General features: G+C 40.2%; 1 protein-coding gene across 1 annotated transcript in view; it reads left to right on the top strand.

Annotated features, from left to right (window-relative positions):
• The window catches only part of Dnajc15 (DnaJ heat shock protein family (Hsp40) member C15), a 55,858-nt gene that overhangs the window by 35,928 nt on the left and 7,823 nt on the right, over positions 1-12,107 (top strand). The window contains exon 5 of the mRNA XM_021203921.2: positions 360-430. Within this exon, the coding sequence (XP_021059580.1) occupies positions 360-430 (71 nt within the window). The remainder of the gene's footprint in view (positions 1-359; positions 431-12,107) is intronic.

The following is a 12,107-nucleotide window of genomic DNA, read 5'->3' as shown; positions in this document are numbered from 1 at the left end:
GGGTTTCTCTGTCCTTGGCTGTCCTGGAACTCACTCTTTAGACCAGGCTGGCCTCGAACTCAGAAATCCACCTGCCTCTGCCTCCCGAGTGCTGGGACTAAAGGCGTGCGCCACCACGCCCGGCTATTTACTTATTTTCTAAACCTGAGAATGAAGATTGACATTATAAAGGACTGAAGGAAAATACAATATTGTCATGATGGTTTATTTTGATGGTTAGTGGAATTAAGCATAAAGCTTGTAATTTTGTATTTGTCCACAAGATGGTGAAATTCTCATTAGTTTTTAATTTCTTGTAGCCCATATAAATCATTAATTTATAATCTGCATTTTGTACTATCTATTAATTTTTTTTACAGCCCATCTGCTAGCAAGGCCAAGATTAGAACAGCACACAAGAGAATTATGATTTTAAACCATCCAGACAAAGGTAGGTGGTAGCTCCATTTCCATGGAATGGTCAAATGTGATGTGGGTTCCTTTCAGTTTACTCAAACTCACATAAGTGAGGCGTAGCCGGGGCGGGAGTGGGGGAGTAATGTGTTACATGTTGAGATTTTCCTAATACACCAGGGGGCTTGTGGTTCAGAGTTGAATGGTCAATGGAAATAGTGGATTTGAACTGTTAACATTTAAGAACTTACTTGCTGGCTTTAGGGATGAGTATCTGAACTCACAGATGTCACTGCATTGTGAACAAGAAGGAAACTATGAGCTATGGGGTCATGGGGGTGGGGCAAACTGATTTGTGCATCATCTATTATATCTACTAAATCCTAAAGACCAAAAGACAGGATTTAAGGATTTTATCTACATCTCTGTAATTTGTCATAGGCAGTTGTAAATTTTTAAATTTTGTATAAGAAGGCTCTGAGGCTCAGCTATTTATTTCTTACTGGCCATGTTTTTAATGTAAATTTATCTTACAAAAAGACAATTATTATAACTTTAACTACACTACAGCTGCTTGATAGAGGAAGCCCATATGGTCATTACTGTTTCTGCTTTAAAATAACAGCTGGTAGAAAGTTGCACTGTATTTCAGAAGTCAAAGGGGGGCAGGAAAGTGAAGACTCTCTTAGATTCTTATTTATAGACTTTGCGTTTTGTAATTATTTTAGAAAAAATTAAAAAGAAATTTCAGATTCCTATTTATCTTGACAACAAAATAAGGCATTCTTTTTCAGCTTTCTCCTCTTAATTACTCACTATAAAAGTTCTTCTCACTGAACATTATCCTTGTTGGATTTTGTACTCGCCATTCTTTGGTGTGAATAAACAAGAGAATAAACTTTGAAAAGAGGTTTTGCTTAAAAATTTTAAACAGCTTTAGCAGTTAGTGAAAGATCCACTCAACTAATTTACTCTTTATTGTGTACTTTTGGTGTAATTGACTGAGCAAGAAATGTGTTTAAGTGCCTCCTCGAAGTCCCTTCTCTCCTCAGTGTCCTCTGCCCCTCTGGGGCAAGTGGATGCTCTTGGCTGGGATTGATTGCAGTCGTGTTAAGCGCTCCTGTCTGTCAGATGATTGACAAGTTGTTGGTTGTCTCTACCATGACAGAGGCAAGTTCTAAAATGTATTCAAGAGAGTGTGTTGTCTACATAAAAAACAAATGTCTGCATGTGTTGGGACCCAGTAGTACCCAAAATAATGATTCAATTTTTTTCTTAGCTAGTATACTTATCAGATATGGGACTTGCTGCCAGTAAGCGTACCAGGGCTTCCTGTCTGGTTTTGTATGCACAGCCGAGTAAGAAAGGACAAACATGCTGGCAGGAAGCTAGTGGTTTCTGCCGGCATCATAGCTTCAACATTACCTTCATGTCTACAAGTTTTAAGTTTATGATATATAAAACCAAGGCTGTTATTCTAAGGTTCTTTTTTTTTTTTAATGGAACTTAATGTACTCATATTCCATACCTATTTATTTAAGGAAGGGACTCTCTATATTTCTCTTCAGATCACACATTTAAGAAAGATTTCTGTCTTTTTTCATTTTTTTTTTTTTTTTTTTACTCTTTAAGAGTGTATTAACACTGTGGGCTATTTTCCCTTACAGAATTACTTATCCATTCAATTTAAAACATGTGGGGTTTCTAACTTCATGGACTTCCTAAATCTATCCATGAACCAATTGCGATGGTCAGTGCTGTAAACTTGACATTTAGATTGTAAAATCTAAACTGTCATGGAGAATAGACCTGTGGGCTGTTACCCACCCACTGTGGGTAACCCCATTCCCTAAGTAAGGGATTCTGGGTTGTATAAGATATGGAACCTGGCTAAGCACTGCATTCATGTATTCATGGTGACTTGTGCCATGACAGACCTTAGACTGTTGTACTAAACCTTTCTTCTAAACCCTGAACTGCTTTTATCTGAGTATCTTCACAGTAACAGGAAAATAAAGTAAGTGGAATTCGGGAAGAAACACTTACAATGAACTAACGGAATATTGGTACCCACTATCTATGACGAAGTTGGAATCCTGCCTCATGAATCTGAAAATTATCTTTGGGAAAGTAACAGATTTTTAGACAACAATGTTTCATTGACCTTGGAAAGCGAAAGCTAGGAATATTGCAAAGTGTGGTGATAAGCAATTCAGTTCTGTCCCCACCTTTTCTGTTTCTCTCCCACAGTTGCTCAGGTGGGGTTAGTGTCAGGTATTGCAAACCCTTACAGACACTAACCTCTCCCAGTGTGGAGATTCATGGCTGTTCACCCCCCACCCCCAAATCTGAGAAGGAAAAAAATAGTGTTCTTGAGAACGTGAAAGAAAATCAGGTAAAGGGTACGCTATGTGCGCACTGTTGCTCTACAGACGCCCCACTTTGTTTTGTGGTGCTTGCTGTCAAACCCAGGTGCTTTCGTGCTTATCAGAACTACTCATGAAATTAGTCTTTGCTCTTAGTCTCAACTTATATATTTAATTATTTTTAAATGGGTACTAATAAAAGTAATATAATTCTTATAAAATTTTGTTTTTATATTTTTTTCCACAAGCATAGTGTAGAAAAATATATTTGTTTTACTTTTTTAAAAATTCCTACTTTGGCTTTGTTTGTTTGGAAAATAAACAAACAAACCTACATGCTCATGCCGGCCTCTGCATTCATTCTGGTATGATATGTAGCTTTGTTTACGTATATAAAGAAAATATAACTTACGACGCAAAGGTATTTGGAAAAGGGTTCCTGAGGAGACTCTTCATTACTGCCGTATCAGAATTCAGCAGTGATGGTTTTTTAAGATCAGTAACATTTGGATCTAAAACAACGCCGATGAATATCCAAAGTTCATTATATAAAATGTACTGGACTATCATGACCTCTGAATGGATTTTTATGCCCAAGTATGATTTTGTAACAGCATTTGTTGGTTTTTGGAAAGTACTGCTCACTGAGTGTTCCAGATGAGGCAAGTGTTGATGTATTTCATTGTGGAGTATTTCTCAAGATAGAGTCTGGGGACTAGCAGCAAATTCTTGGGTTCACCTTAGACCTACAGAATCAAAAACTGGACAGGGCCAATAATCAAGCCCTCTAGAGAGTCTGATGCTGAATGATGTCTGAGACCCACTCTAAAGTTTCCAACCAGGTCCAAGAGTGTTCATTAGCACTGGTTCTGACCTCTGTCACTGTTTGTTCCTCTGGTCATCTGAAATGTTTAGAAACTAAAGCTCCCTGCTTCTTTCTAAATCTTTCTCTTTGGCTTCTTTGTTCTCTGTCGTGTTCAAGTTCAAAAGTTGGTCGTATTTGGAGAGAAAACTTAAGACATGAGATTTCTGTTTCAACCCTGCCCACCTCCTCGCCCCTATTGGAGTCTAAAACTTTAGTACTATACTGCCATTAGTTTTTGTCCTTCTATATCCTGGGATAGTGAGCAGTCCTGCCCTTAAACAGTTGCCTGTGTTTTGGCCTCTTTTCCACAGCAAGAACAGCAAATAGCCTGGGAGAGGGGATAGTAAATGCCACAATACCATCATAATCTTCTCAACCTCCCCGTCTCTTCCAGAGCCTTTGGGCACTGAGACTGGTGTTAAGAAACAGGAAGGAGCTTATTGTTTTGATTTTACTGGGGGAGTGTCATTTTTGTCTTTAATTTTGTCTTATTTCAATGTGAACAATAGTCTCTAACAAGCTGCTCCATCATTACTGAAAGCAGAAGTTAAAGAGTTCACTTTTGAAGCAACTGACAGGCAGGTGAATTGACTAATAGACTGCTTAGAAGGCTGGTTTGGAAATCTACATGGAAATACTTAAAATGAGCTACTTGAGGAGAGAGAGAAGCAGATGAATTTGAGATTTGCTAAGTTGATGCTGGAAATACACTATTTCTGGTTGAGCTCTGAATTCAAGAATTAAATCTGTTGTAGAGCAATTTATTGAAAAAACAAAAAGACTTGGAGGGGCAGGCAGATTATAGACAGGATTGGAGAAGAGTAATATTGTCTTTGTGTTGGATGAAGTACTCGAGAGACAATCCAGGTGGAACTATTGAATAGAAAGATGGATGAGTTAAGAGTGTAGAAAAGGAGTCTTCACTCAGTTTTAAGCCATGGAGGTCAGGTCTGCGGGCACAGGCTTATGTCTGAGCAATGTGGAAGCTAAGGCTAAAGATATGGAGCTCTGCCTTGAGCTTGGCCAGAGCAAGTTCAAGGCTCGGCTGGGTGCCACAGTAAGACTTTGTCTCCATGTTTTTGTTTGTTTGTTTGTTGTGGTTATGGGATATAACTCAGTAGAGCACTTATGTAGTATAGACAAAACACCTAGAGCCAATCCCTAGCTCTGTGAAAATAGTACCTTAAAAGTCATAGCAAGTAAAAGTATGTATAGAGATTGGGGTAGAGAGATGAACAATATTTATAAATTAGAAAAGGAAAGATGAGTAAGAGATGTTGAAGAAGGTAGTATAATGGAAGCTGAGACAGAAAGAGATTTAAGAAAACCAGCTGAGGTGAGTACCACAGCAAAGACCCAGACACAGAGGAGAGCCTGCGTCAGGGGTGTGGCGCACACCTTTAATCCCAGCAGAGGCAGGCAAGTCTGAGTTCCAGGCTGGCCTGCTCTACAGAGTGAGTTTCAGGATAGCCAGGGCCACACAGAGAAACCGTGTCTTGAAAAAAACAAACAAAACAAAACCAAAACAACCAAAAACAGAAGAGGAGAAGAACCTGTGACCTTAAGACAGGTTCAGCTGACACACATTTAGAAACAAAAACACTTAAACATTTTGTTGTTGTTTATGAGGAAAAGGGGGAAAGGAATGGAGTAGTAACTGCAGGAGAGGATTGAGCACTTAGAAAAGAGTGTGGGGGAAAAATTGTAATTTTGAGCAAACCTGTATGTGCATCAGTGAAAACAATCAACTAGAGACTGATAGGTTAGAAGACATTTCACTTACATCAATGTAATGTTCTTTTAGGTTCCTGAATCAATTATATAAATGTAGGACAGAAATCTGGCAGTGTTTGGTGTGAAAAAGAGCCATGGTATATACATGTTCTCAAAGCCTACAAGGTTCCTTAGTATTAAAAAACTACAAAAAAGTTTATGCAGTCTTGATCTACAGTGTCTTTATTAAAATCCAGATGTTACCACAGTCTTCTGTTCTCCCCCTCCCTCAGCTCCCATCTGTCTAGCCAGCACTGCAGAGTCTGCATCCTTGTTTTAAACACCCCTTGTTGAGATAAGGTATAACTATTTGTTTAGCTAATGTGTGTGTCTCAGTCGTGTGTGATAGAGTGGCAGATAGTTGCAGCCATCAGCACAGCAAACTTTAGAGCATTTCAATCCTGCTTAGGGTGGTTTTGTTTGTTTTTGTTACCTTGATCCAAGCTAGAGTCCTGTGAGAAGAAACTCAGTGGATAGATCCCTCCATCATGTTGTCTGTAGGCAAATGGGATAGGGCATTTCCTTGATTGATGGGTGACGTGGGCCCAGATTACTGTGTGCAGTGCCGCTCCTTAACAGGTGGTTCTAGTGTTATAAGAAACAAGCTGCGGCCGGGCAGGTGGTGCACGCCTTTAATCCCAGCACTTGGGAGGCAGAGGCAGGCGGATTTCTGAGTTCAAGGCCAGCCTGGTCTATAGTGAGTTCCAGGACAGCCAGAGCTACACAGAGAAACCCTTGGGGGGGGGGGGAGGAAACAAACAAGCTGAGCAAACAGTAAGGAAAGGTGCTCTCTGGTCTCTGATCCACCTCTTGTCTCCAGGCTCCTGCTTTGCTGGGGTTCCTGTCTTCAGCTGTGAATGTGCCATGTAAAGTAAATAAACCTGTCCCTCCCTGCATTGCTTTGGTCATGGTGTTTTATCTCAGCAGTAGAAAGCAGACCAAACAGACCCACACTTCCAACTTTTCCATTCTATTCCATTGATCATATCCTTGTGCCAGTACAACAAAGCCTTGATTGTAATTGCTTTGAAAGAGGTTCACGTTGTGCAGTGTTAGCCCTACTTATTCTTCTCTTGCAGGATTGTTTGGGCTATTCTGGGTACCTTTCAATTCTGGGTGAGTTGTACTATCAGCTTTTCAGTGTATACAAAGGAGTTTTGATGGGAATTATCTGGATCTGTAAAGCAATTTGAGGAGTTTTGCTTCTGTAACAGTGTTAAGTGGTCTGTCTGATCATGGGTGGGATGTTTTCTCATGTATTTAAATATTCTGTAATCATGTCTATGTTTTGTGCTTCTAATTTTCTATTCTTTTTGATGTGGCATATGGGGTTATTATCTTGGTTTTCTTTTCGGGTTATTCAGTGCAAATGTATAGAAATGCAATGATTTTGTGTGTTAGGCATATATTCTGCAACCTTGAAATCATTAATTCTAATACTTTTGAGTGTGTTCCTCTTGGTTGTTTGTATATAAGATCTTATCATCCATTTATAGAGATTTTGAACTCTTACTTTTTTCTCTGGCGCCTCTTGTTTCTTTTGCTTATCAAATGCCATGGTTTGAAAGCCCAGTAAAATGTTAAACACAACCAATTTTTTTAAAATGGACATCCTTAATTTTAATTTGATCCTAGGGGAACCTCTAGTCTTTCACCATGGGGTGTGGTATGAGCTCTGTTCTTCTGTGGGGATCCTTTCTCAGATCCAGGAACCACGGGACAAAACCATGCACTCCTTTCCTTGTTTCTACTTCGTTGGCTGTACTTATCATGAGACTCACATTACATTACACACCTTCACCTGCCTCCTGTGTCTGGGGGAGGGGCTTCTGTGGAACACAGGATAGATAGTGCCTCTGCTTTCACTCCTTCCAGCATAGCCGCGTCCCTTCATGAGTATGCTCACAGTGGTATGGGTAACCCAGAGATAACTAAGACATGGTTACTTCCCCAGGAATTTATTATCTAATGATAGCCAGGCTCAAGCTTTATTCGACTAATCACAAGGACATGATTTCAATGTTCTCAGTAAGAAAAAAGACCAGGGATCAGATTATGGGTTTGAATAAAATAAGAAGTAAACAGTATTATTATGGGAGGAAATTAGTAAGCAGGAAGTCATATAAGTGAGGTAAGACATAGTGTGAGATAGTGACTAGGGAGGACAGGCTCAGGCAGCGCAGATTAACTCTGGGGCATCTGTTAACCAGGTAGATTTTTGTGAATTTGGTCTCTTTACCCAATGGAGATAAGAAGCAAATCAGTTTGGTGTAGTTTGAGAGCTCAGTGAGGCAGGCAGTACATTGGAATGGCTCTCCCCAGCCCATGGCTTTAATCAGAGCTTGCTCAGCACTGATGGTTCGAAATGTCATCAGGCTACACTGTGTGACATAAACTTTAAAACTTGAAGTACACATCCATAAAAGTATATAAATCAATAAATTATTATAGAGTGGACCCAGCAATGTAGCAAGTACCTGGATTAAGAAATGACCTCAAACTCCTTTGTACCTACCTAAGGATGACCTCTTTCCTCCTCCCAGTGCTGGTCACAGGTGTGCAGCACTGGCACACCCAGCTTAGCTTTGTTTATTGACATTTGGGAAGAGCATATATGAATGGTCCAGGTAAGAGTCCTTTGTATTACAAATATCTCTGCAGCTTGATTCCCTATACTCTTAGTGGTGTTCATTCACAGATATCTTTAGTTTTAAAGTGGCCCAGTTTAACATTTTCATTTTCTTTTTTTTTTTTTAAGATTTTATTTATTTATTTTTATGTATATGAGTACACTGTTGCTGTTTTCAGACCCACAAGAAGAGGGCACTGGATCCCATTACAGATGGTTGTGAGCCACCATGTTGCTGGGAATTGAACTCAGGGCCTCTGGAAGAGGAGTCAGTGCTCTTAACCGCTGAGCCATCTCTCCAGCCCCCCATTTTCATTTTCAATGGCTTTCTTTTTCAGAAATGTTTGCCTCTTTCAAGGTCATGAAAATCCCAAATCTATGATTTTTGATAAAATCTCAAATATTCTATTTTGCCAATAAAGACTAAGGAGCCAGATGCTGGGGTGCAAGCCTGCTGACTCAGAGAGGCAGAGAAAGCACCCGGCTGACCTTCCTCTACAGCTGACATCAAAAGCTCTGAAACTGAATGTCCCTCCCTTCTGTTTCCTGTCCATCTCTCTACCCTCCTCCTGACTTCCTCTTCCTCTCGATGACTTTGTTTCCCATGCTCACTCCCTGTCAACTGGAAACTTGCTACACCTCTTGACCTGTGGTTGATTTTATTTAATCCTGTTTACAATAAACAGAAAGCTCTTAGATTAAAGGTGTGTGTTAGGGCTGAGCCAGACCACATCTAGAAACAGGTTTTTTCAGTAAACAACAAAATCTCAGTGTGATCAAATATCTTTCAGTGTGTTGTCTTTGGCCCAAGTGCCATAGTACTGCTTATTGAAAAGGCATAATTATTTCTCCAATGACCCGCAGTGTAAAGTGTACACTGTAATAACTGAATATATATATTCTATTTTGCCTATATATATTCTATTTTGCCATATATATATATATATATATATATATATATATATATATATATATATGCATGCACTTTTTCTCCTTTCACCAGTTGGTTTCTTTATGTTGGTTTTACACTGTGCCATCTGCCATCCCATATTGACTGTGTAGCTACAATTTATAAAGAACATTATTTTAACAGTGAAAGGATTTCATACTTTTTCCTATTTAATGTCTTGCTCTATTTGTCCATGTTTTACTTTAACATAACTTAAGAATTATCAGATTCAGACATGGTGGTGCTTGTCATGAATCACTGAACGCCCAGGGTAGGCAGGAGGGTCACTCTCAAGTTCTTAAGGCCGACCTGCTCTAACCTCAAAAACAGCCGAAACCAGAGGACCGAAAATGAAACAGAACAGAAAGTCAGCTTGCATGTGTGTTTATTCACACATGAATCTTCTAGGTAAAAAGTCTAAGTGCACTGTGTGGGGAGTGCACTGTGTGGGGAGAAGTGGCATCTTTATAGCATTGAAGTTTTCTGTTCACTAACGAGGTAGAACATTTCAATTATTATTATTATTATTATTATTAAAATAAGTTTTAAATTTAAGTATGATTTGATCATGTTCTTTCCCTCCCCCTCCATACCCACCTAACTTTAAGTTCTTCCTCAAGAATCAAAAACCCAAAACAACAACAGCCCCCTAAAAAAAAATCAAAAACAAGCCGGAGTAGTGGCACACACCTTTTATCCTAACACTTGGGAGGCAGAGGCAGGCAGGTTTCTGAGTTCGAGGCCAGCCTGGTCTACAAAGTGAGTTCCAGGACAGCTGCCAGGGCTACACAGAGAAACCCAGTCTCGAAAAAACAAAAACCAAAACAAAACAAAACACCACCCAAAAAGAAAACAGAACACCAAACTGTAACCACCACGTAGAGTCCGTATATGTTAGTCACCCACCTCTGAACATGAGGCCTGGCCTGGAGTGGTGGATCTACTCTGTCACACCATTGGGAAAAGCTGAGTTTTGCCTCTCACAGCTCAAGTGAAGATTTTCATTCATTCATTATTTTAAAAGATTTATTTATTTATTTATGATATGTAAGTACACTGTAGCTGTCTTCAGACACTCCAGAAGAGGAAGTCAGATCTTGTTACAGATGGTTATGAGCCACCATGTTGTTGCTGGGATTTGAACTCTAGACCTTTGGAAGAGCAGTCAGGTGCTCTTACCCACTGAGCCATCTCACCAGCCACCCATTCATTCATTTTTTAATATAACAATAAAATATAGTAAAATAAAATAAAAACTATCATATTGAAGTTGGACAAGACAAACAAAAAGAAAGAAACGAGCCCAGGAAAAGGCGGACTTAGGGATCCCATAGAGACACTATAATCTGGAAGCTCTGATGGAAACTCCAAGGATCTGATGCAGACCAGTGCAGGCTCTGTGCTGCTGCTTCGGTCTCGGTAAGTTCTGAGGGCCTTGATCTCCTGATGTCCTCCATCCCCCTGACTCTTGCATTATTTCTGTCCTCTTCCAAAGCGATCCCTGTCTCTGAGGGCAGGGATTGATGGAGACATCCCAACTAGGGCTGAGAGTTCCAAGGTTTCTCACTCTGATTAATGTCTGGCCATGAGTCTCTGTATTTATTCCCATCTGCTGCAGGAGGAAGCTTCTCTGATGATGGCTGAGCAAGTTACTAATCCATAACTATAGCAGAATATCATTTTATCACTACTTTTTTTTTTACTTTTTAAAAAAATCAGGAGCCGGGCATGGTGGTGCACGCCTTTATCCCAGCACTTGGGAGGCAGAGGTAGGTGGATTTCTGAGTTCAAGGCCAGCCTGGACTACAAAGTTCCAGGACAGCCAGGGCTATACAGAGAAACCCTGTCTCGTAAAACAAAACAAAAACAAAACAAAACTCAGTATATTTGGTTTTACCCTAGATCCCTTGGCTATCAAGTCTCAGGTTCTTCGTCACATAAGCAGTGTTGGGTATGAGTTCCATCTCATGGAGTGGGCCTTTAAGTCAGATCATCTGTGCCACCATTGCATGCCTTGCCGATAGTACTACTACAAAAGTCGTGTTATCTACTATTGTAGGTAAGGGTTTGTGGACAGTGGGCGCTTGTGTTTCTTTTGGTAGTGTACAGAAGTCCTTCCTGTGCTAAAGATACTGGCAGGAAGGAGTGAAGGCTCTATGTAGGCAATAACTTGACTTCTATGCACTCAGTGTATTGTGTAAGTGTTGGCATTTCTGTCAGTTTGTGGAGAGCAGCCTATAGTCTGAGCAGTACCTAGGTTGCTTGTGGATTCCCATGAGGCCACTTTGGCCAACAACCCAATTAGTTGTAACCCGGTACTGCTACTTGAAGCTTCATTTGGTGGCAAGTGATGGCCAGTTGGGGCTCTGTCTCTCCATTAATGATCTGGCTATTTCTATTAGACCTCTTTCATATATTTATGGGAAGTTTCTTCTATACTACCCCACCAATGCCCCTTAATTTTAATGTCTCTCCCACTACCCTACGCCCCTCACTTGATCCTCCCATTCCATGCCCCACCCTGATATTCATATCTATGTCTTCTATTTCTCTTTCCTAATGAGTCCTATCTCTTCCCTCTAGTCTAGTTCCCAACCTTCCTAACACTCTGACCCCCAGTGCAGTGAGTTCCTCGGGTCGTGGTGACCTCCAACCATAAAATCACTCTCACTGCTATTTCATAACTATAACTTTACCACTGTTACGAATTGTAATGTAAATATCTGTGTTTTATAGATGGTTTTAAGTGACTCCTGTGAAAGGGCCATTGGAGAGATTGTGACCCACAGGTTAAGAACCACTACTCTAGTCTCTATATTCTGTTCTCCGTGGTTTGATGGCCTATAGCTTAGCTATCATTGACTTACCAGGACCATTGTTTCAGTTTCATGGTGTCTGTGTTTTAGTCATATGGGATTTAGCATACTCATTGCCAGGTATTGGCTTGGCTTGGCTTGTTTTGGGGATTTTTCTTTTAAGGTCTGGGATTGAGTCCATGACTTTGCACATGCTAACCTGGTCCTTTCCCACTGAGCTCAAGACCTGGCCCCTGGATAAAGATCTATGTTTATTATCTTTAAGTATGTGTATGTCTGTGTGTTTGTCTGTGTGTGGCTATATGCACATGAGTGC

Source organism: Mus pahari, chromosome 8 (assembly GCF_900095145.1).
Source record: "Mus pahari chromosome 8, PAHARI_EIJ_v1.1, whole genome shotgun sequence".
Taxonomy (NCBI): domain Eukaryota; kingdom Metazoa; phylum Chordata; class Mammalia; order Rodentia; family Muridae; genus Mus; species Mus pahari.
Note: the sequence above shows the minus strand (reverse complement) of the source record. Positions and strands in the feature narration are given on the sequence as shown.